General features: G+C 46.3%; 1 protein-coding gene across 9 annotated transcripts in view; it reads left to right on the top strand.

The window, feature by feature from the left end:
- The window catches only part of ATP2B4 (ATPase plasma membrane Ca2+ transporting 4), a 92,525-nt gene that overhangs the window by 24,212 nt on the left and 43,347 nt on the right, over window positions 1-24,966 (top strand). For 4 of the 9 annotated variants that reach the window (XM_037824996.1, XM_037825004.1, XM_037825000.1 and 1 more), the window contains exon 2: window positions 17,440-18,105. In XM_037824996.1, the coding sequence (XP_037680924.1) occupies window positions 17,913-18,105 (193 nt within the window). In that variant the 5' untranslated portion in view covers window positions 17,440-17,912. Of the gene's footprint in view, window positions 1-7,905; window positions 7,989-14,945; window positions 15,024-16,986; window positions 17,039-17,439; window positions 18,106-24,966 lie in introns of those variants that run through there. The other 5 variants (XM_037824998.1, XM_037824999.1, XM_037824997.1 and 2 more) reach the window with 3 other exon arrangements.

The raw sequence follows: 24,966 nt of genomic DNA, 5'->3' as shown, positions 1-24,966 counted from the left end.
CTTTTCTCAACAGATATTTACTGTGTGTGATGCCACCAGACCCCAGAAGTACTAGTTGGAAAGGGGAGAATTGGTCATCTGGGCCTAATGACCATGCCTCTGCCCACTTCCTGCTGAGAGGGTCTATTCTTGCCCAAGAGATGCTGTTTTCAGTGTTAAGGCAAAGGGTCTAGAGATTCTAGAGCACTTCTGTTTTTCCTCTGTTTATATTTTGTTTTATTGTTGTTGTTGTTTGTGTGTGTTTGGTTTTTAAACCTCTTCCCCTCCTCAATCTTTTTCACTTTTGGCTTCTACGCACTTAAATATTTCTGTATGTCCTGCATGATAATGGTTGCCTTGCTTAATGTGGGTGTGCCCTGTCTCCTTTATTTAGATGTCTGTGGACTAGAGGTTCCCTAAGGGAAGGAGCCCTCTTCCTTCCTTACTCTAAATCTTCCTCCCCACTTTTTTGTTCTCCCTTTTCTGTTTCTCTCCCTTGTACACCCCCTCAACGCACCAGGAGCTGCACAGCCTTTATCTAGACCACAATCTGTACCCTAAAGGTGTTGACAGCCAAAGAGGATGACACACGCCAGCATCACACATACAGAGAGTGTGTCTCACAGTTACTTCTGGGAGGAAGTCAGAGAACCTATATTAATCCTCTGAGCTCATCAGGACAGGAATCCCCCAGCTCCAACGTCCTGGGATGGGCCTAAAATGATCTGACTTTTTTTATACAGGCCACTCCCATGTTCTCTTATGATTGTTCTTTCCACTTTCCTTATAGGACCTTGTAGCCGTGTTGTATTTTTTAGTCTCTTTAGGCTCTTCCTGTGGTTGCATGGCCTAAACTGGGTCACTTCACCTTTAAGACCATGTGTTATAAAATCTGTAAAAGGAATAATCTTTGGTCCTGTTTGCCTTAAAGGGTTGTCACAAAGATCAAACATCAGAGCGCTTTGAAAACTGTGAAGTATTACCTAGATGTGAGTTGTTACCACAGCCTTCTTTTACTCTCATGAAATTGTTCTTTTTCTGCCCAGACTTGCTGATACCACTTAATCGGAAATCTCAGACAGGCAGATTGTCCAGACATAACAGCAAAAGATGGAGAGAGATTCTGGAGAAGTCCGTGAGGAGGGTAGGGGTGAGGGCACTAGACTCTTCCTGGTATAGAGGGTCCCTGATATAGAGCCCAGACTCAGGTCTGGAATGTATAGGAGCAAGGTGGCCAGAGGCACCTGGGAGCCTCTGACAGAGGGGCCAGTGTATCTGTCTCATTGTTTATATTTATGCTGCTTAATGCAATTGATCTCCATCCAAGGACAACAGGCCATTGCACACTAAAGAAGTATTCATCCTTTCAACTGCCATATGAGATAGATTACCTCTATTATCTCCATTTTCAGATGAGGAAACTAAGGCTCAGGAAGAGTGGATTTGTTGGGGGTTTGGTGCTAAGGAGAAGGCAGGCCTTATGCTGTTTGGGGACAACTGTTGTGGGAGAGCCTGTGAGGGACAGGAGCCTGGCCAGGGAGAGGCAGCTCTGGCCTCCTGGACAGAGCTCTCAGAGGGTCTGGGCCCACACGGCCAGCTGAAGCATCCTCTGGCCAAACTGGATTCTGGATTTCTTCCTTGGATTTTTCTTAGAGTCTATTCACCCAAGGGAATGTGCCAGGTTGAGAGTTAAGGCAGCTGCTAGCCCAGAAAGCATCTTTATAAAGATTTTAGAAAGATGCTCCTTTCAGTTGATTGCAGTCCCACAGGTACATGACTTAGCAAGCAAAACTCAGGCTGGGTTTCACCCCCAACCACTTCCTTAGCTGGTGCCTGTGTTCAGGACACACCCTCCCAACCGTACCCAGCAGCTCTGGAAGGCCCTAAGAAAGCTCTCCTTGGCCCAGATGTGAGGCTGAGCCCACTAAGAGGAGGTCCATGCTGTGAGTAGGCTCTTTCTGGTAGCAGCTTGGTGGTCACAAGCTGGCCTAAAGGGAGACCCCAGAGGTGCTGGTTACACACATGGAAATGCATAAGGGAGATATTTCTGCCCTTCATTTGACACCTAACACAGATTACTTTGCATCATTTGCTCTCCCTGTATCCTGCTTTTCCATCTTAGTCATTTAACCCTTTTGTCCCAGTGCCCAGCACAGTATTTGCCTGATAGGTACTTAAATGTAAAAGCAGAAGGTTTGTGTTAGATGCTCCCCACAATCCGCTGCATGGCTGTGATTCTGGGATCCTATGAGATGTTTGACATATTGGTCAGAATAACAGGGGACTGCTCCCAGAAGAGGGCAAGAACTTATTGACTAGAGCCTCCTAGCTTGAGGTCATTGACCCCTGGCCCCTCTCTGCTCTGAGAAGGTGGCAGGGCGTAAGTGGCCCTTAACTTACAATGATGCCGTATTGGCTATGTCTGGGTGTAGAAGAACCCAAAGCAGCTCTGTCTCCTCTCCATCTCTCCAGTGTGAGCCAAGCTGGCACCCGCTTGGTAGGAAGCATCCAAGGGGGTTCTGTTAAACTGCGGAGAGCTGCCCATGAGTCTGAAAGGGAATTCCTTGGCCAGGTGGCTGCATTCAATTGACAGTTCCTGCCAGGAGGACATGGTAGCATTTTGGCATTTGACACAGTTCTACCCCATCTGGCTCCTTTGGAACGAGAGTGACAGAGTCCTAATCAGGAGACCTGGGAAGGTGATATGCTAATGCCAGTGTGTGGGGTGGACAGTGGGGTGGGCCTCAATTCTGGGGAATAGCACCTCTACACATCACTTCTGGGGATAGTATTGTCACCTGCCTTTTTGCAGGCAAAGCTCAGAGCCTTTGGAGGTCCTTCTTTTCCCAAAGCAACTCAGTTTTAGCCTCTGTTCTCCCTGCCTCCTACTAGATTTGGTTGGATAGACATCCGATATGTTAGATAGGTTGCTCATCTCCTACTAACTTCCTAGGTTTATCTCAACCCCTGAAAAGGGCCTTATCGTTCTATAAATGGGGTCTTCCACCTTTACCTCCCCAGGAAGAGGCGGGAATTGTCAAGGCTATCTGTTTTCTTTCCCCTGCACTGTAGCTTGCTCTTTGTTTTGCCCTACCCCCTCCTGTCTTGGCTCTTAAAACTCTTCCCATAGGAATAAAAAGGCAGTTCACCCTCCTAACCCTCTTTAGGCCCAAACCTCTGTTTGTTCTCTTAGAAACCATGGCAACTTGGCCTAAGAGGCCACTTCTACCATCTTGAAAGTTAATATTCCAAAGCTTTGTACTCACAGTTGTGAGCGCTCTAGCATTTTTTTTTATTGTTAACTTTTTCCCAACGTTGAAGAGAACAGTAGCTTCTGATAGTTCAGATCTGCTAAAAGGAGAAAGTTGCAAACAAACCAACCCCTAGATAATCCTTTTACAAGTCAGTTAGGAATGGGAGCAACGCTCTCTGGAGGGCCTGGAAGATGGATATGGGCAACATTGGCTGGGAACCTGGAAGAGTATTCTGGAGTGTGTTCTGCACTTGTTTTTCTTATGCATTTTTCTTCTTTCCTGATCTCACAATTACTCAGAAGACTGGAGCTTACACCAACTGTTTTTCCCCCTTTTTCTTCTCCTTAACATGTTTGTGCTTCTTGCTCTGGTGCTACATTTTAAAGTCCCAAATTGGGAATCCAGAGAGCTGGGATGATTAACTGCAGGAGCCCAGTGGGAGAATTCCACAGCCTTAGACGGCAAAGTTTCCATAGCCTGCCAGCTGTGGGACTTCCCCCATGAAGGAAAGTCCTCTTTCTTGGGCTGGCTATTGGAGGAGGGTGGGGCGAGAGCAGGCTGACTGTATCCTAGGCTTCTCTGTGGACTTGGCTGCTCTCAGAGGGAGGGTTCAGGGGCTGAAACCCTGAAGGGAGGACACCAACCCCTCCCTCACACCAGAAAAGATTGTTCTGCGGTGATGGAGATCCTGCTAATTTGGAACAGCTGGCCAGGGTGTATAGACAGGAGAAGCTGGGGAAAGCTGGCTCTGGCGACCTTCTGCAGAGGCAAATGTTAGGCGGATTTCATGAGACGCCTAGGAAAGTCTGGCTCTGCTGAGTTAGCATGCCTTTTTCTACTCCCCCTCTGGTCCCTTCTGTGAATCCTTGCATAGTAGCAAGGAGAGCAAGAAGAAGGCAGCTATGGTACTTGGGGAGCCAGAGTTTGACTTCCATATGTCTATTCCCTGCCCAAGTTTTATAGGCTCAGAGTAGAACTGAGGTGGGATAGTGGAGCCATCTGGCAGCTTCTAGCTGGGGAGGACCAGCTTATGTTCAGCTGTTGGATTTTCAGCTTTCTTGATGGTCATTAAAAGGAGCCCGGGTCACATGGTGGCTCTCGGTGCCTTTTACGTCTGTCTAGGTGACCAGCCCTTTCCGCCATCAGGCCACTTCCATATTTATGCTAGATTGGGAATTTGACTGAGCATATTAGATACTGACTTTTGATTTGAATCCATAGGAATATTCTCATATCCCTCCTCTTCCCCGTCTCTGTTAGGTTTTCTCACTTCTGAGTCCTCAGTGTTAGCAATTTGCCTCTGCTTCAAGCATGGTTAAATGCTGCCTAAGTATTTGACTTAGCCAAGCAAGCTCCAGATGGATTTGGGGGTGCAGATTGGCTCGTAGCATGCAGTCCAGCATGCCTTTGGCCTACCATCCATGACCCCAGTGACATGGTTCTGCTATGTGGGGTAGCCCTACAAAGTTCCTGACTTGCTTCTCAGCATATCCCTACTCCTTCCACTTTCTGAACCAATGTGAACTAGGAAAGGGCTGATTGATTTCAGAAATTATCCAGGTACGGAGAACAGAATTCTGTCTGATTAGGCTATCCCTGGAGAGGTAGAATGAGGCAGGGGGAAGGGAGAAAGAGAAAGAGAGGTGGAAAAAGGAATATACATAGATATGAAAGAATAAAGTGAGACGCTTGGGATAGAGAGAAAAACGAGGCAGTGGAAAGAGTTTGGTGTAGGTTTTTTTCCCCATGACTTCTGATAGCTCAGTGGTTCAGAAATAAAATAATCCAGAAAGCATCCTTTTTTGCCACTTCCTACAGACCTCCCCACCTACCACCATCACCACAGTTCTCCCAAGCTTTTCCTTGGAGGTACTTCAGTGGTGTTTAAAATGCTGTGTGTGGGAGTTTACAAATGGGTGTTGGGAGAATTTCAATTCTTTATGTTTACCCCTTTGCCTCTCCCTAGATAGTGGGTGGTCCCTGCAATGATGGCTCATCCACTTTCTACCTGCCCCAGAAAAATCCTGTGGCTCCATGTCCTGAAGAACAAGGGAGATATGCCCCCAAGCCATTTAGTCTACCAACTTCAGGACCCAAGAGTAATAGGGGAGTTGGGGTGAGTGCTGAACCAGTAGTTCTCGGGACTCGGAGGTAACTGATTCTCTCTGGGGATTGTGTCCCCATTCTTCTCCTTCCCTTGGAAATGGAAAGCCACTGGAGTGGAGAGGGTTGGTTCATTCATTAGTTCCACGTCAGACCAGGCTGAGGTTGAGATAGAGAGGCAACACCTTTCTGCTCATTTGGAAGAAGAATACGCAGTATGCTTCCACTTTCCTTCCCTTCAGACACTTCCATCCTCAATGACCAGCCAGAGCTGAGTCACCTCATGGCCCTTTGTCTCTTTCAACAATGGGTCCTGTGTCCATCACCGTGGAGCTGAGCCCTTTTGAATAGATGGTCTTTCTAACCTATGATTTTCAGAAACTTACTCCACCTTGGGATTCTGAGATGTGCCTGTTGTTGTCTTTGTCTTCTTATGTATTCACAAGTAATGCTCAGTTTGCATTAATACCCTTAGACCTAGGAAGGAAGTGCCAGTTGGCTGTGATACTGGCTCATACTTGGTGCCTTTCTATTTGCCCACCGCCAGCTGCCCAGCACAATATCCCATGACCCTTCTGGACCCTTGCCCTACCTCCTCCCTTCTCCCTTCCTACCCTGCAGGAACAATGGGATGCTGATGAGGGTTGGTTTGACAGGCTCTTTTGGCTCTTTGATGCCTGTTTTGGCTTCGGGGTACTGCCAAGACTGATTTCTGTCCCAAGTTCTGATCTACCCAACAAGACTTTATCAGCCACGAGGGCTGTCAGTTAGGACTTTGACCTTTCCTGAGGGAGCAGAGGAGGGCTTCCCTGATGGAATCATCAACATCATCTTCTGAGGGTTCTCCTGCCCTGTCTGCTCCCTTTGGGGGTTGTTCCCATCCAGATCCTTTCTGAGCCGTGGCTGCACCTGGAAGACATTCAGTTATAATATGAGATGGAAGGAAACAGAACAATCTATGGGCTTTTCGCTTTTTAACAACTGTCTTAATTTTATTTTTATCTGGTGAATATGCCTATTGGCAGTGGAGTTTTTTTCTCCTAATAAGAGTATACCAAACTCAAACCCAAAGTAGCTGGAATAAGTGGGGAAAGAGGGATGATAAAATCCTTCAGCATCTTTTGTGTTCCTACCAGCTATTTCTGGAAGGTAACTCACTTTCCTTGCTTCAATGTTATTCAGTTACTGACAGCCTACAGCATATTTATCAAAGTCAGAACACTCTTTTAGCTTAGTTGTGAATGTTTGTGTGTGTGTGTGTGTGTGTGTGTGTGTGTGTGTGTGTGTGTGTGATCACCCTATGGGTAGTTACTTCTACTCTCTTGCCCCTCTTGAGATGCCTATGACCCATAGCCCATTTCTTTTTTCTTATTTTTACTTTATTTCTGGTTGGGGGAGTGGAGAAGGCAGTGGGCCATTGTACCACCACCCAGGAGCTGGAGACTGATCTCTGACCACTCCCCGCCTCCACTGCTAGTAACCTTTCCCATATCCCTAGTGCCTGAGAAGGACTCAACCTTACTTTTGATCATCCTTCAGCAGCTGAACTTTGAATGCTGGCCCCTTGGAGCCAACGAGGGGGCCAAGTCTTGTTGTGCAGGAGTATCACCTCACCTCAGAGTTCCAAGCAGTGAGCGCTGGATGGAGGTTCTCTCCGTAAGAGTGGAGGAAGAATGTATCCCTTCAGAGGCTCCTCAAGAGGCTGTTTGCTGCAAACCTTCAGCCAGGAGAGAGGCCAAGCTCTAGCCAGGGTAGCATGCAACCACGGAGGGATGGGAATGAGAGGCTCTCTTCCTAGAACCCCTGATTGACCATGGGGGCTGACGGGTTGGGGAGGAGGGGATGTGAGGAATGCTGCTGGCTGGAGCCTGGCTTTGGCAGGAAGGAAGAAGACAAAGTGGCTTTGTCTCCTTTCAGTATTATAAGTGGGGCAGAGATGAGCTGATCCTGAGTTTTGGACTTGCTTCTTGAGTTGCTGAGGCAGGGCTTATGTTCCTAGGCAATAGGTATACGTGTGGCAGGAAGCCCTACACATTCCCTTCTTTAAAGGAACTTACCCATATTCCTCACTTCAATTTTCCCCTCCCTGACTCAAGCCATAAGCTTGATTTTCTGGTTATCTTTTTGTTCCGGAGAAAGTTGTGGTGGCTTTCTTTTTATTTTTTTAAAAGCTGTTTTAGGGGGCTGGGAAAGGACAACTTTAAAAGTAAAATAATAAAAAACAGACCACTCTGCCATTACAGGCACATAAATAGCTTCACCGTAGCCAAGCTGCACACTCACTTTGCCATAGCAACCTACAACGAGTGTTTATAACAGCCTGTCAACCGGACTGGAAAACAGCAGCTGGCTGCTGCTCCACCTGCCGCGCTGGTACTGGCCGCCATGGCCCCAGGAACAGAGGGGCTGCTGCTCCCTGGGAGGTGCTGCTGAGGTGGGCCGACCCTTCTGCAGGGAAAGGCAGCCTGGGCTCAGATGTGATAGGGGCAGTAATATCTTAGGAGCCCGGTGTGAGTGATGGAGGTCTTTCAATTGAGTATAATACCCTCGTCTATTTCTCTTCTCCTAGGGAGGTAGAAAACATGAGTGAGGAGGGTGCTTAGCTCCACCTGAACATGAAAGGCATCTGGGTGCTCCTGTAAACCTCACAAGGTAGCTCATTTAATTTCCTGCATAAATCTGGGCTTCTGTTGCAGCCTGTTGTATGAAGTCTTCTCAAGTCTATTTTCTCAAGGACTACAAGGAGGGGGGCTTTTCTCTGGAAAGATCAGGGGACTCTGGGAAAGGGGATTGCCCTGAGATGAATGGAAGCAGAGGCCAGCATTCTGGAAGGAATACTGGAAAGGGAGGGACAAAGCAGATGTCATATGACGAGACACGGCTGTGCCTTCCCCTCTTGGCCTTGCTCTGAGGCCCATGGTCGGACTTGGGCCCAATTTAAAGCTCTCAGAGTGCTTTAACCTGAAATCATTGGAGATTCTGTTGAGGTTGTTCACAGAAATGCTTTGTATTCTCTATGGTGGTCCTCAAAATGCAGTCTCCAGACCAGCAGTGTCAGCCTTGTCTTGTTAGGGAGCTTGTTAGAAATGCAAATTCTCAGGCCCCAGCTCAGACTTCCAAAATCAGGAACTCGGGGAGTGGCGCCCAGCACTAAGTTTTAATAAGCCCTGTGGGATTCTGGTGAACTACTGCTCTAAAGCACCCCACAAGTGCACAAGGCTGTGACTCATCCCCTTTCTCAGGCCCTGGGTTGAGCAGTGTGTGAACGAGGAAGAGTGAAACAGGTGCGATGAGATGGCAGGTTACTTAGGGAATGCCACCCGCTCTCGTTCTTAGTAAACAGCATCTTCTCAGCATGGAGCCCTCACTCATTTGCCTGTGACTCCCAGAAAATAGCTGGGCTGAGAGGAGGGCTGGAATCAGCGAAGTGGGGAGCTGCTCTCTCTGCTCTGTAAGGACGAGCCTGCCATGCAGTAGAGAGAGGTGATGGGGGTGTTGTGTTTTCCAGTGTGTGACATGATGATGAGTGTCTGGGTCACACAGGAATGCTATTTTACTTCCTCTCCTGCCGGGCTCCTGGGGACCAAGCATCTGCTCGTGGCATCTCCTTTTGGTGGCTGAGATGTGGCCTCCTCAGTCTGCAGGCCAGGCAGCTTTCCCTGCAGCCCCAAGGGCTCCCCCGAATTCAAGGCCTGGGAACAGCCATATCCTGACTCCAGTAGCCAAGGGAGACTGACCCTCGTCTCTCCACGGCATGGCATGATTCTGCTGAAATTTGTGTCTAAAAATAACCCAGGATCCAATCCAGCTGCTAAAAAGCCGCTTTGTTCCCTTGGAACCAAAACATGGAAAAACCACAGCACCCCCAAGAAAGGCAACCTGTGTTGTACAAGAGAGTGTGCACACTGAATGCTTGAATGTTACTGCCCAAGGACTCTGTCCTGTCTGCTGGCCTAGTAGCTTCGTGTCCCAGTTCCAAGGAGCTGCACCTTACTTAGAGAAGCAGCTACCCCTGCTAACCCAATCCTGAGTATTTCCCACGATCGAGTGGGAGGGATGGGGGGAGGCTGCCAGCACTGCTCCATTGAACAACAGACCTTCTTAAATGACACTGCCACTCCCTGAAATTGGTCCTCGCACACTAATCAAATGAAGGAAATAGCAATCCTGTTTCATCCACTAAATGTTTCGAGCTCTAGCTTGCTGTGATCCCCTTTCCCCCCTTCACCCGCCCTCAGGTCCCAGGAGGCCACAGAGTCACGTGATCCGAGCCAGTATGACTCAGATTATTTGGAAGAGGGTTCCTTCCCCATGGCTCAGCACCTGAGGGACTGACCTTTTACTTCTTGATAACATCGATGCTGTTTTTTTTTTTTTTTTTTTTTTTTTTAATAATAATTTTATTGAGATATATTCACATACCACGCAGTCATACAAAACAAATTGTACTTTCGATTGTTTACAGTACCATTACATAGTTGTACATTCATCACCTAAATCAATCCCTGACACCTTCATTAGCACACACACAAAAATAACAAGAATAATAATTAGAGTGAAAAAGAGCAATTGAAGTAAAAAAGAACACTGGGTACCTTTGTCTGTTTGTTTCCTTCCCCTACTTTTCTACACATCCATCCATAAACTAGACAAAGTGGTGTTTGGTCCTTATGGCTTTCCCAATCCCATTGTCACCCCTCATAAGCTACATTTTTATACAACTGTCTTCGAGATTCATGGGTTCTGGGTTGTAGTTTGATAGTTTCAGGTATCCACCACCAGCTACCCCAATTCTTTAGAACCTAAAAAGGGTTGTCTAAAGTGTGCATAAGAGTGCCCACCAGAGTGACCTCTCGGCTCGTTTTGGAATCTCTCTGCCACTGAAGCTTATTTCATTTCCTTTCACATCCCCCTTTTGGTCAAGAAGATGTTCTCCGTCCCACGGTGCCAGGTCTACATTCCTCCCTGGGAGTCATATTCCACGTTGCCAGGGAGATTCACTTCCCTGGGTGTCTGATCCCACGTAGGGGGGATGCTGTTTTATGAAGGAGCCAGGAGAAAGACATGGCCCCTCTCAGGCACATGCCTGCTTTCTCTCCTGTGCTTGGTCTCCCAGCCCATGCCAAGGAGCTTCCTGTCTTCATTTGGGGTTCCAAAGATCCCTGACACTGGCTGGATTTCAAAAGGCCAGATGATCAGGAGCAGGCTGTCAACTTTGGGACGATTCTTGGGATCACTGTTTGGAGAAAACATGTGCTATCTATGGGCCCTACCTTCTCTCTGTCCCCTGACAACGTCTGGGCAGAACTGATAAGTTTTGCCATCATTGTCGTATCATATCCTGTATAATACAGCCACTCCAGGACTGAATGGCTTCAGCATCACGATGTGCTTTATTTTTGCTTTGTTGGACCTCAGGTGCAGAGGCTGAGTTAGTCATAATGTGGCTTCTTGGTCCCTTTTTCTCTTTGGTCAATGTAAGGCACTTCTTTGTTCACTCCTTCCCCGTATCCCATTTCTATTCCCTTCCCTGCCCATTGGCAACATTTTAATGTGTTAATACTTATCGTTTTGTTTAAACGTGTCCCTTAAAATGTATATTATTGCTTTGGAGGCAAATCATTTTCTCCCCCAACTAGGCACTGTTTTTAAGATCACCAATATTTTCTTGTACACCTGTAATCTCTGTTTCCAACTGCTGCCTCATATTGCATGGATTCTAGCTGGCATATCTTACCTGTCCATCACTGGGAGAAGGGATCCTAGGTTGCCTCCAGCTCCCTGTCCTAGTTCCCAGTAATGCTTCAGTCAAGGTCCTTGTACATGTCTCCCTCTGAACCTGTGTGAGAATTTCACTGGGAGATGCACTCAGGAGTAGAAGACTGGGTCACAGGATATGCAAATACTTAATTTGACCAAGAACTACCAGAGGGCTTTTCAGAGGAGAGAGGCTCTAAGGAGGAGGGAAGAGTTCTGGATCCTTGTGAACCAGGGGTTAAGGATGACACATTTTCTCCAGATAGATGCTTCAATTCCAGCACTATATTTCTGCTGTTGAATTGAAGAAGATGTCTCAGGGTAAGAGACTTGAGAAGGGGGAGGAAAGTGAGGGAGCTTCATGTATGCTGTCTCTGAGCCAGGAAGCAGTGTCTTTGGGAATGGAGTGCCCATCAGAACTCAAGTTCTAGGGGCTGGCTGAGAATTAGTATCAGGTTCCAGGATCAGGACAACAGGCTGCAGACTGCCATCCTGCAGTTAGTGCAGGGTTCTGGTTTTGGTGCCCCAGCTCTCACTTGGCTTCCTGGCATGGTCATGAATGCAAGGCCACAATGACAGGTAGTGTCACCTCCCACCTGAACTGTAGCCAATGCACTCTGCCTTTGACCTTCTTTCCACATGATTCCAAAGGGCCTCAACAGACTGAAGAAAGGTGTGTGCTCAGGCCTGCTTCTGCAAACCTGCAGCCATTAGAGGAGCAATTAGACCAGGGAAAGTGGAACCTGGGACCACAGTAAGGTTGGCTGCTAGGGTGACATGACAGGAACTGGCGAGGGTAAGCTAGAATCTAGGTCGTGGAAATAAGGGGCCTACAATGAGGAGGGGAGCACAGCAGCCTCTCTGTAGGCTTCATACCGTCAGAGAAGGGTGAGCTGGGATGTTTCAAGCTAGGCAGCCTGCCATGTCAGCTTCTTGCTAGCTTTCTTGACAGGGCATGGCCTTTTGGAAGCATGGGAGTGCCTGAGAGGAGTAAGGCTTAAGAAACTCTAGATGGTGGTACCAGAAATAGCCCTGCTGGAGAAAGAAGAGAGAGACTGTATATCAGAATATCTCCATGCCTCTTCCAAATCACCATGGATTGCAAGGCCATTGGTGTGAGAGGATAGAGTAGAGGAAACCCTCACCCCCCACTCCTGGAACCTCCTGGATATGCTTGGAATCATGCCAATCTAGAACCAAGTGCATTGTGCCTTTAAGCATGTGTGGTGGTGGTGGTGGTGATGGTGGGGCATGTGTGGTGGGGCTAAGCTGTGGGTCTACACCTGCATGTCCCCAAAGGTACAAAAGAGACAGAGAGGTGTTTCCCTGATGTGTTCCAGAGCCTTTAGGGGTTATGAGCAAAGGACAGGCAGGTTTACATGAGCTTTTTCATTGAGCTTTAGGAAGTAAATCCCTAGCTTTGTTTCTCATTTCTTATAGGATAGACCTGGTAGTTGAGGCAGGGCAGCTCTGGATTCAGACTTGGGCACAAGTCCTGGCTCTTGGAATCTATTTCCCTAGTGCTAAAATGGGGATATCCTGCTTATAGGGTTGTTGGTGAGGATTCAGTAAGACAACATATATACTAATGATAAGACCTTATATGTATGGACCAACCATTACTAATGTGTTGGCCACTCTGCTAGGCACCATATACATATATTCACACACCTATCCATGTATGCATACATATGTATACACACAGACATATCACATGTGTGTGTATAATTTTCACATAAAATGGCTAATATGGCATCTGGCACATTGTAGATACTCAATAAATACTGATTCCCTTCCTCCCTCTGCCCCCAGTCTGCTTCTGAAAATAGGGAAAAGTAGAGTCTCACTTGGAATGAAGGAGCATCTGAGTCAGAGAGGAGAACAGATTTTGTGAAGGGCAATGGATTAGATTTCCTATTTCAGTTTGGCACATCCTAAGGTGGGACCAGCCTGCTTCCCACCTCCAGGGTCTTTCCTTCTTGCTGCCTGGCAGTGATGCTGGCACTCCAGACAAATGCATTTCTGAGAGCTACCAATGTGCTCCTAAACAGAAGTGCCCAGCCCAGTTAGGGGACAGGACAAGGCAGGGCACGAGAGTCCACCCTACTGAAAGCCCTCTGCCTGTGGCCGGGAGGCTGGAGTTGAACATGGCCGTTCATTATTCCGAGCAGGTTTGTCTGCAGCACTACACCAGCCTAAAGCCCTAGCCCCTTGGCCCCTCCTGTTTCCTATCTCCTATTTTCACTCACACTTCATTTCCCATGCATTGCAGCAGATTCAAGAGCAGGCTTTTGGCAGGAGAGATTCAGGGGTTGAGTTCCTTTGGTATACTCAGAGGTACCCTAATCTGTACCCTACACAGGGAATTACCCCTTTTCCTTGTCATTTGGGGATGCATCTCTTCTTTAGTACCCCAAGGAGAGCTTCAAAGAGTAAAGAATTCCTTGGACAAAAATAGAGGAAACAGAGACTCTGGCTATTGCTATGGTTTGGTGGCTTAAGGCATGAGGTCCTTGTCTCTGACGGCTCCTCATTCTGGAACTTGCTAGTGGGCTTGGCTACAGATTAGATTATCAGGAGGTGTGGGGTGGTTTGATTCTCAGGTCTGAGACCACAGTGTGTACAGGGACAGGGAGACTGTTTCATCGTCATTGCCTGTGATATATTGAAGTTAATTCTGGAAGAGAAAAGGTAAGGGAAAGAATAAAAAAATCTTCTAAATGGAGATATTCCTCTGTACCCTACAGATGCCTATGTTTTAAAGGCCCTCTTAGATGTTTATAAGGAAATGAGGAGGTCCAGACTGCAGGAAAGGAGTAGGGTGTAACCGAAGCACCAGGGAGTCAAGTTCACTGACTTGCCAAAGACTGTATCACTTCTTCTCTCCTTGTAAGATGAGCGTCATAGCTATCTTACATAGAATTGATATGAAAATGCTTCCCCATGTCATCTACAAATGTTTAACAAGATTTCAGGGAAAAAATTAAAATTATTTAATGCTCATGTAAAGTAGTATCATTTCTTGTCCCAGGAGGAAGGGAGGAGAGAGTTTGCCCTTCCATGCTATCATCCCGTAGGCTGACAAAATGCTAGAAATGGGGAGTGAGAGGATCACTTACCCAGAATGCCCCAAGCAGAATGATTAATCATGACCTAACGAGAGGTGGGACCTCCCAGGCGTCTGAGTCTGAGCCTTGCGTCTGAGGCTGAGGTGGTGTGAGCATTTACAGATTATTCTCTGGCAGTTGCCTAATAAGGTTAGGGACCAAGCGAGCTCAGCATTTGCGGAGAGCTCATTCCAGAGAGTCAGAACTAAGAGAGAAGTTTGGGAACCTAATACTCCATCTAATTACAGAAGAACTTTTATAGAGATTCCACCTTAAACCTGGGCCCCACCTGAGCACTGCCCCTTGGACTTTGTGCCAGCAGCTTAATGCTTCACCTGCAATGTATGTGTCTCTTGATCGACCTGAAGCAGACAAATGTTTTCATTCTTTTTCCACATGCCCCAGGTATTCTAGTATAATTTAACAGGTTTGTTGAGGCATAATTCACATACCATACAATTCACCCATTGAAAGTGTACAATCATTGGATTTTAGTATATTCACAGATAGGTGCACACAGCCAAATCTAAAACATTTTCATCACCTTAAAAAGAATCCTCATACCCTTAGCTATCACCCCCTACCCCAAACCCTCTAACTCCCACCCCCCAGACCTAAGCAACCACTAATGTACTTTCCGTCTGTATACTATTAAGGACATTTCATAAAGATGGAATCCTATAATGTGTGGTCTTTTGCAATTAATTTCTTTTCACATAACATAATGTTTTACTTGTGTTCTAAGCTTAGAAGACCTGTTCTCATCTGATGCCTAGGTGATGGAAGAGCCTCTCCTCTTTGGTGCTCTGAAGAGAGATTCAAAGTAAGGAAATCCAGCACAGACCATCCCCATTCCCTAGGGAAGCTATTTTCTAGACCCAAGACCACACATCCTTGTGGTTAATGCTAATGAGGCTGCCTTGGTATTTTCCATTATTTTGGAGGGACAGGAGGTTTCCTCTGGGAGAGAGAGGGGCACATGGAGCAGATCACCCTTCCCTTAAAGGGCTAGATAACAAAAATTCATTAAGCTCAAATTAAGCTTTCTCTCCTCACTTTGAGTGTCCCATATTGGACACTGGGCACCTTTCCTCTAAGATTTCCAAATACCACTTCCATCTACAGTCCCATTCCTTTACCACTTTATTAGGATAGTATGAAAAGGTAGGACTGAGTCTTCTCCCAATACGAGATGAGAGGAACTGAGCCCTAAGAGGGCTAAGTGACTTGCCCAAAGGGTGTCTAGGAATACAGCATATCAGGATCTGAATCTGCCACTGGTCATTCAACAAAAAATATCACTTGAGTGCCCACTGTGTGCAGATCCTTCTTTAGGCACTGAGATAAAGCAGTGAGCAAACCAGATTTTAAAAACAAAAACAAAAAACCACCGGCTCCGTGCAGTGAACATTATAGTGGGTGAAGACAGAAAAAGGAAACTCTTCTGATTCCTAGTTTAGCAGTCTCTCTGCACCATTCCTCACATCCTCTCGAAAGGTTAAGGAGTTCTACTTAAGACTCAACATGGGCTTGTTGCTGGTAAAGCCCCGCCCATTCCTCCAGGTGGGAGGAGGAACTGAACTGGACAGAGTCCTGTGGTACTGCCTCTTCCCATGCTTGACTGAAGGAAGGAAGTTTGACACACAGTCTCAGGTTCTCTTCACACCTCCTTGTTTCCCAGGATTCTCTAATGACATCTAAAACAAAGGAAGAATAATGTAAAACAACAACAAACAAACAAAAAACCATTTGCTTCATCCTCTGGAAGTCAGAATCACTTAAAAATCTAGGGTAAAAGGAAACAAGAGAGTTCTTTAGAAGTGGGAGGGTGTAACCTCCACCCCAGTGCAGGGAATGGGGTTGATTGGAGTCAGCAGGGACTTTGGCCTCAAGTGATTTTTGGAAAAGTGATAAAAAAGAGTCTAAGTCCTCATCTGGTGGTTCTTGTGCTTCATTGTTCTCCTTTTAGAAGCATGTGTGCTGTCTATTTACTAGAGAGAGGTTGACCAGGCCCCCTTGCCACCCTGTGATTCCTGCACTCAAGTCAGTAGGGACTCTTTAATCGGGTCTAGGCTCCCCATGTTCTAGTGCTGTGTTCCGGGAGAGCCCCTTCACATTTAAATGGCTGATCTATGGTAGCGGCTCCTGTACAGTAGCCCAGCTCTGAAGCTGAGAACAGGGCTCAAGATAAGTCTTCTCACCTCCAGCCTTCTACATCCCCACCGCCACCACCTCCGCCTTAATCAGCATGTTGTGAGAAGTAACCCATGCCTTTCTGAGGGAGAAATGTTTACCTCTCAGATGCATTTATTGGAGCATATTTGAGAGCCCTCTGGTGCTCACTCACACCCATACTCACTTGTGCCCCTGCTGACCTTTCCGTGGCCCTCTGCTCTATTTGAATTGATAACTGTCTTATCCCTACCACCCCAGAGTAACTTGAACACTTATAGGTTTCAAACTCCTATCTTTCCTCCTCAGAGGTGCTCTGTCCCCTTTATAAAAAAGGTTCCACCCCGTATCTCCAACTGCCAGAGCATATTACTTACCCTCTTTCCCCCAAAAGTCTTTTGGAGAGGGTGGGGCTTTGCTCTAAGACCTAAACTTGGCCCCTGACCGGTTGCACCAGCAGCAGGCTGTGGAGTTACCATGAGGCTGGAGGCAGAGTATTCTGGGACTTTGGAAGATTTTAGCATCTGCCATCAGGTTGCTCTCCTTGTTGTGTGGGTTAGGAGTAGGGGAGGGTGTTGGGGTGGGGAACAATGGCAAACTCACAGACCAGCCTCCAGGATCACTCGGGTCTGGACTCCTTTTCTGACCACTTCTCTCTTCTTTGAGGTAAGGTCAGACTATAGGATCTGGTATCACTTTCAACAGTCCCTCCAACAGGCAGATAGGGAGAGCTTTAGAGCTGTTAGATGCTGTAACCTTTTATTTCCAAGTTTCTTAAGTTGTGGGATTTATGTTCCTTCATTTGGGAGCAGTGAGACATGAAGACTGAGTTGTATCTGAGATCACGTCTCTACATTGGAGTTTATGGGCTGCTGAGCCTCTGCAGGAGGAAAGGGCCTCTCCTGAGTCTGTTCTCTGAGCTCAGGCCCCAGCTACCGGTTCAGCTTAGGTATCAACTGTCAGCCAAACCCTTGTGCTAGGATGGGTGCCTCCTGCCCTTACAGATGCTGAGTACCCATGGCTGCTCTAATTATTTCTTTTTGTCTATCTTTTAATCTTCATGCCAGAGATCCAGTTGTCATCGGTATCCAGGGAGCCCTCCTCTTCCTCCCCCTCCTCCTGCCGCCTCTCTACCACCGCAGTTGCTGGTTGTTGCTAAGATTGCCTCCATGGTAACATGCACATCCTGTTTATACTTCAATCTGCACAAGTTGGTCTGAGCTAGGAACCTACCTACCCTGGATAACCACTTCCATCACCACCTGGGGACGCCAATCATCGTGACACGTGGTCCAGCTTCCACTCTCTTCCCCCATCTTCTTCCTCCTCCCGCTTCCAGGCTCCATACGCAAGAAGATCTGAGCTTGCGGCTGCTACTCTGAAGGTTATTGCACAAGATATAGTTGATCTGTTTCCTTACTGGGCCTCCCAGAGAAGCAAGAAGTAGAAAGAAGTGGGACAGAGAAGCAAAAGACCTTGATCAGTTGAAGGGAAACTCCAGATCTTCTCTAGTTGAGGGGCTTGGTAACAGCAGGAAAAAATGACGAACCCAGCAGAGCATACTTTGTCAACTAACTCCATGGTCGAGAGCCGTGAAGGGGACTTTGGCTGCACAGTAATGGACCTGAGGAAGCTCATGGAGCTGCGTTCAACTGATGCATTAAACCAGATCAGTGACCACTATGGAAGTGTACAGAATCTCTGCAGTAGACTGAGAACCTCCCCTGTGGAAGGTAAAGGCCATATCAGGGGTGGGGGGTTGGAGGAACATAACTAGTGCTTCAAAATGTTTACTCAGCTGCTAGAGGACATACATTTCTGGAGACCCTACTGGTACATTTGTGTCTAGTGGAAAAAGTATGGCATCTGAAGCACTGAAAGAAGGTGAGGCCATGGAAAGCCATTTCTTTTTCAGAGATGATGTTTAGGGATTCTGGTATTCTCTGAAGATCATTTCCCCCCTTCTTCTGTAACAATAGAAAGACAGGAGGATGTTTATCTCTATTTTGCACAGGGTTATGGTAGAGATGCTTTTATCAGTAAATAATCTAATCCTTTATTCTGTGTCAGTCTTTAATTATAAAAGAATATGATACAATTCCTCTCCACAATGATCTTACAATGTAATTGGAGAAGGAGAGGAAGGAGGCACAAAAACGTGTTCTAAGTCTGTCTAACCAATTTAGCACTTCATTATTGCATACCGTTAGAATGGTAAATCATACAGTATATAGTTATACCTACAATGTCTTTGGATCACTCACTCTGTTCTCTGTCACAGAATTATTGATGACCTTTTCAACCCTGCCTGGTACAGTTTTCAGGTAGTTCTTAATTTATTGTTAAAAGAGAGTGAAAAATCCAGCTTCATGCTTACCTGGCTTAGCCCAATTGCCCAGTGAACCATGGTAATATGAAATTTTGCCTTTCCAAAAGAAACCTTGCTTTGCCACTCCATCTGGTTTCAGCATCTCTGTTACAGGTTCTCGCTTGGCCCTATGGGTCAGGCAGTCTGGGATTGAGTAGCATGAGACAGAGCAAAGATCCTGTCCTTTAGAGCCTTCAGCCTCTTGAGATACCCTTTTCCTGAGCCTTCATCAGAGGACACATCACATTTCTTGCCAATTCTAAGAAGAGGTTTGACCCCTAGGCCACGCTATGTCAGAAGTTAGTAAATTGTAATCCAGACGCTTTAGGATTTAAAAAAAAAAAAGGAGACATTTTGACATAGATATCTGTACATTGTCCCTATCCTGTTTTCACTGCAGCCTAAGGCAGCTGCTCCACATGTTCTAGAATTCAGTTTCCTGTTTCATGGGTATTGAATTCAAATACTGGCTCTATCAATTACTGGCTGAAAAACAATGAACAGTTCGCTCAACCTCCCTGAGCCTATTACTTCTTTGAAAGTAGTGTTGATAATACCTAGCCCATAGGGCTATTTGGATTAAATAATATAATGTATGTACAGCGCCCAAACTCATAATAGGTGTTCCATAAATTAGTTGTCTCTGATTAAAACAGAGCCCATGTATCTGAAGAAGTTTGCCAGAATATGAGTGCCTGTGGAGTACGAGGTATTATTATATCTGGAGAGGTTACTGCACATGTAACTGCAACCACTGTCCATTTCTCCCTCACCTCTTGATCTCAAAAAGTTAAGATGACAAGGCTTAGTTATTTGCATGTAAATTATAGATAGCTCAGTCTTTGCCTTCCGACTAGTATCTAATGGTTGCTCTTTGGGCACTAGTTACCTCTTACCAGCTAGGTTTCTGTATTCTGCCACATTTATTGCAGTATTGACCTTAAAGAGAGATTATTTTTATTATGTTTTCACTGAGATAATGCAGCACTTTAGAAACACCCATCAGAATTTAGGCAGGATCTTTCTTTCTCCCTTGCCATGCCATTCTTGATCTCTTTGATCAACTGTTGTTCTCACAAAGTGAAGCCTTACAGTCCAAATAAGCTGGAACCTTAATAGCTCCTAATAGAAGATCCAGACTTTCCCCCAATTTTCTACATCCTTTCCCATAGCTGCTACTGTTTGCTGTATGATTCACAGGCAGCTTCCATCCCCAAAGGCCAATATATATTCTACTTTGCTCTCAACATCGGATAGCAAAAATTACGGAACTTAGATTCTTTCCCAGTTCTGTTTTCAGACCTTCAGTTGAAAGCCATGCCTCCCAATGACAGGTGCTTCTATTGCTCCATGCCTTGACCATGCCTATGTCCCAGTACCTCTGGCACAGTTGTCTACTTTCATTCTCCTGCTTCCTTAGATCACAAATGTGTATCCTGGTTTATTAGAAGGTAAGACTACAGGGCAGGTCCTGGAGCTGGGAAGTCTGGGTGTTAAAAAGCAACTTTTCCATTAGCAATTCTTAGCCCCGGATATACACAATGACCTCCTTATATGTGAGGGGAATAAAAGAATAGGAAAAGGATGCACATAACAGATAACACAGGAGTCTCTACCCAGAGCTGTTTAGTTTGGCAGCCAAAGAAAAGAGCATCCATACCCAGCTGCCCTGATGAGCTGATGCTATAAAAATCCAGTCTTCATAGAAGACCACACTGAGGTGCCTGACAGCCAGCAGGGTAGGTCCTCACAGACTAATAAGAAGAGTAAAGAAATGTACCTGGTGCTTGAATTCTGCTGGTTGGAAGTGATATTTGGGGAGATTGGTTCCTAGACTATGTAAATCCCTACTTTTTCCTCTTTCAGTCTGAATCCCCAAAGTAAAATCCCTCCCCTTTATTTTCTGTGGATTGATGAACACCTTTGATATAGACTAACAGAAGTTTTTTAAAAATAAGAGCTACCTAAGGGGCCTTATGGACCTAGGGGTTTGTAATATTTATGACACTAAAACATTGTTTTACTGTCCTAGACTTACACAATTCTAAGGCAGGAGGGACTTAATTTTTAAATAGTCTGTTGAAACCAAGGCTGAGAGTATAAGCCAAAAAATGAGAAGGAAAGGTAGGGAAACGAGCAGGAGGCAGGGCAGGGGGACCTGAAAGAGAACAGATGTTTAAATCTAAGTGAGTAAAGAGTTAAGCCTTTGTGGCTGCATATAAAAGAAAGCAATGAACCAGAACCAGGGATACAGATCTAGCTTCTGAGTGTGCTTTGTTGCTTTGAATTTATCAGTGGGGAAAATCTGAGCATTTTGAACCAACAGAACCCATTTAGTTTGCTTGCTTCTCTCCCTCTTCCAAGTTCTTCATCTCTGTCCTTTTATTGTCTCCTGTCTTTCCCCACCCCTCCCCAACCTCACCAATTTCTCCAACCCCAAAGAGCAGAGCAATTTGGATGACATAGGCTAGAGAACTGAGCCTTATCTCTTCTGAGAGGTTTTCTACAGTATCTCATAGCTTCAGTAAGCAGGAAAAACTCTGGGGAATGTGGAATGAGGATTAACTGTGGCTTAAGAAGAAGAAAGGGAGGTATTTTCCTTAGTTCCAGTTGTGTGTAAGAAGAAGGGATGATCTCTAGATGAGAGAGTCTTTGGGCTGGAGAAAAGATTGTATGTTTTCTTCTTTCTGCACCCAAATTTTCCACCTTGATCCTCAGCTATTTCTATGCTCCCTTTTTTAGGAGGAAGGAGGATGTTTTCTGAGGAGGAGTTAGGCCAGCATTTGGGGGAAAGGTGTGAAAGGGCAGAGAAGGGGAACTTTGAATACATAATAAATCATTAACTGAGGGGATTCTTTCAGACGGAAAGAATTGTTTCTATTGAATTTGTATCTGGAAGAATGTTGGTGGGATTTTCTGTTTCCTGTTCTCTCTGTACCCTTCTACTTATTTTCTCCTCTGCAGAGTTGAGGGTGTGACAGTGAGATACAGAGGGCTTACAATTTCTTTTCAACAATATTTAACAAATAGTTAATGCCTACTAGGTGCACGAACACAATGGTGAACATGGCTGGCACAGTCCCACCTTCCATAGAGTTTCCAGGCTAACAGGATGCACACAAACTAAGGCAACTTCTGCAGTACTGTTTTAGAGCTTGGATGGAGAAGAACAGGGGATTATGGGAGTACACAGAACCAGGACCTAAACTGAAGGGATTGCAGGGGAGGGGAAGGGAGCTTAGAAATTGGAGCTAAGACTCCTGTATCATCTGATTACCTAGGGAAATCCTGTCATGGTGTGCTCGATGGTAATTGCTACTACCATTTACTGAATGTTCCTGGCATAAGGCCCAAGTTTCTTTGCCTTCCATAATTACTGAGTAACAACTGGGTTTGAGGATCTGAGATTGTTTGGGGAGTAAATGGCAGCAGGGTAAAGAATATGTTTTAAGACAGGCTACCCAAATTACAATTCAGGTTCATTAACTTCAGGATTTACGGTAGCCTCTCCTGTCGTCTTAAGACCTCTGGGGTTCAGCTGCGTTCCATTTTGCCCCAAGTTGTGATTAGGTTCTTCCTCAGTGTGGCAGACTGAAATTTCTACTACTGTTGTTTACCTGGAAAAAAAATTTTGAGTACATATCTCCAGTGAATGTTCATCTACAACACTACTGAACTATTAATACTTCTAACACTAATATTATTTACATGAGAAGACATGTAGGCATAGAAATGGATGAGGTGATATAAAGTTGAATATTTTTCCCACACTCCAGCAGATGGATGCTTGTCTCCCCACTTAGGGACCTCTGCTCTAGAGAATGTTAATGTTGGGAGCATGTGGAGGACTAGGTGAGTGAATATGGGATGGAATAGGTGCAAGAGAAGATGAGCAACTGACTTCTTGGAGACTTTTCTCCCTTTCTTTAGGGTTTATAGTCTGTTTTGGAATATCCATTTTTAAGAGCTCATCAATATAAGGATAGAAGCCTAGCGCAGCTACCTCTCTTTCCTCATGCCCTCTGTCCTGTAGCCATCACCTTGATCTCTTGCCCCATTTCCACCAAGGATTACTAATGTGTGGTCCTAAGACAACTTAGAAGAATTCTTCCCTTACCTCTTTCCTCCATTGCCTACAGTAGAGGAGGAGTGAACCGAGCAGACACAGCTGCAGCGGTCAGCAGTCTCTGGGTAACTGTCTGCCACACTTTGGTTAGATGTGTTAGCACTAGTTAAAGATGGAAGGGAGGCTCAAACCAAAGGAATATCTTGGAGGGAGGGGAAGGGGTGGAGGTGAGCAGACCACTCAAAGAGAGCTAGCAAGGGGCTATGCTGTGATGAAGGTAGTTGAGGCAAGTACAGTAGGCCTGCAGCTTCATCAGAGAAATACTAAGTACTTGAAAGAGGGGTGGGAAAGGTGTTCATAAAACTTGGGGGGAGCAGCACTGACAGTGGGATGGTAGATGAGGGAAAGTGCCCTCTCTCCGGCCCTCCTCCCTCTGGAGGGAATTCCACATTGCATCCTGGGAATTCCCTGTCTGGGTTGAGTTACGTGCCTAGGGCTGATTTAGTCCAACAGCAGCACGTGACAGCTGAGGGCCTGCTCTTCACAGTCAAACTTCACAGTGCATTTCTTTTCTATCTGGCAAGATGCTGCCAGGGGCAGGCAGACAGATCTTGATGGGAGAACTGTGGTCAAGTCTTCCCGAACCTAGGTACCCTTCCTGCCTTCTCCCCTTCCACCAGGCCTGGAACGCTTTATGCTATATTCCTTTGGCAGCTCAGCAGAAACCCTTGCAAGTTTGTGTGTGTGTGTGTTTTATTTTGTTTAACCTTCTTGTTGTTGCCTTGCACTTAAACAGCAGCTGTGGGTGGGGAGAAAGATGGCATTGCCTCTTTGGCTGAGTCAGGTATTGCATCTACCCTTGGAAGTGGGGCTTTTGCTCTTTTTATTTAGCTCTGAGGTGTGAGTGCTGGGGCGTGTGACACTGGAGGATGAACATGCAGGCAGTATCTGGGCAGGTGGCTGAGCAGAGGACTGAGGAAGGTGCTCTGAGGAGCTTACTGTTCTCTGTTCCAGAGTTTGGAGTTTCCAAAACAGGCATGGAGCAGCGGGCCAGATAAAGGGAGAGATGCCCTCTAGAAGCTACCCACCTTGGGCAGGGATGTTTTGTGCCGAAAATGAGGAAAAGGACATTCTTCTCTAAGTACGTCATCCTGTGGCTGCGACCTTGAGTAGATTGCTTTATCTCTAGGGGCTGGAAGTCTAGCACATCTCCAAGCTGTGGGTGTTTTAAACTGGAGTTGCTGAAGTAGGGAAATTGCTTTACACTCCTTGGAGAAGTAGCATCTGGTTGACAGCAGGAGCTGTCTAAATCCTGCCAGTCCCTTTATTGATTTCAAGTGACTCCTCTCCCGCAGCCCCATCATCCAGGGTTTTTAAGGTACACTTGAAAGATATTCTGATGTCTATATTTCTCGTGTACCAGAAGACTAACTTCAGATCAACCCAAAGAAACTTCTCCCTTGTACCATCTCTCTGGGAGAAGGTTCTGCTGCCTTCTTTGGTAAGGTATCATAACTCAGACAGCTGGGAAGTCCCTCATAAGGTCTAACCTCACCCCAGCCTTTCCAGGGCTGAGCTGGTCCTGGTAAGGGGTGCCTCTGCTGACTGTCCTGGGTGTCTTAGGGAAGCTGAGGCCTTGACTCCCACTTTTACTCCCAGCCCCCATGTCCTGCACAGGCTCACAGCAGGCATCGAGTTTCCACTGCTACTCATTCAGCCTTCCTGCCCAGGCTGGGTAGGGGCCCTGCAGCTCGCCAGCATCGGGTGGGGGGATGACTTCACAGCTTAACATTCTTTTTGTCTCTCTCAGCTTGTGTGTTCAGTCTGGTTCTCAGAACCAGAAGTACTCCAGTTTTGGTGAGAGCCCATGGGCTCTCTCCCAGGTTCTTGGGGACAAGGTTTCCTCTTATTTTTCTCCTGAATTTCTGGGGGAAACCCTTTTCTGGTATTTTCAGCATTCTTTCCCTGCCTATCCTTTTCTCCTCTCTAGAGGCTGTGTGAGTATTTGAGCTGTAACTGCAGAGATCAGGGCCTAAAATCTTTTCTGGGCTGGGCAAGTATGTGTGTGAAATTATAGCTGCTAAGATCAGGGCCTGAAAGCCTGTCTGGGGCAGGAAGAATTGGAATGGAAAGCCCCAAACTGGGGATTGGCAGGGCTCC

Source organism: Choloepus didactylus, chromosome 2 (assembly GCF_015220235.1).
Source record: "Choloepus didactylus isolate mChoDid1 chromosome 2, mChoDid1.pri, whole genome shotgun sequence".
Classification (NCBI taxonomy): Eukaryota; Metazoa; Chordata; class Mammalia; order Pilosa; family Megalonychidae; genus Choloepus; species Choloepus didactylus.
Note: the sequence above shows the minus strand (reverse complement) of the source record. Positions and strands in the feature narration are given on the sequence as shown.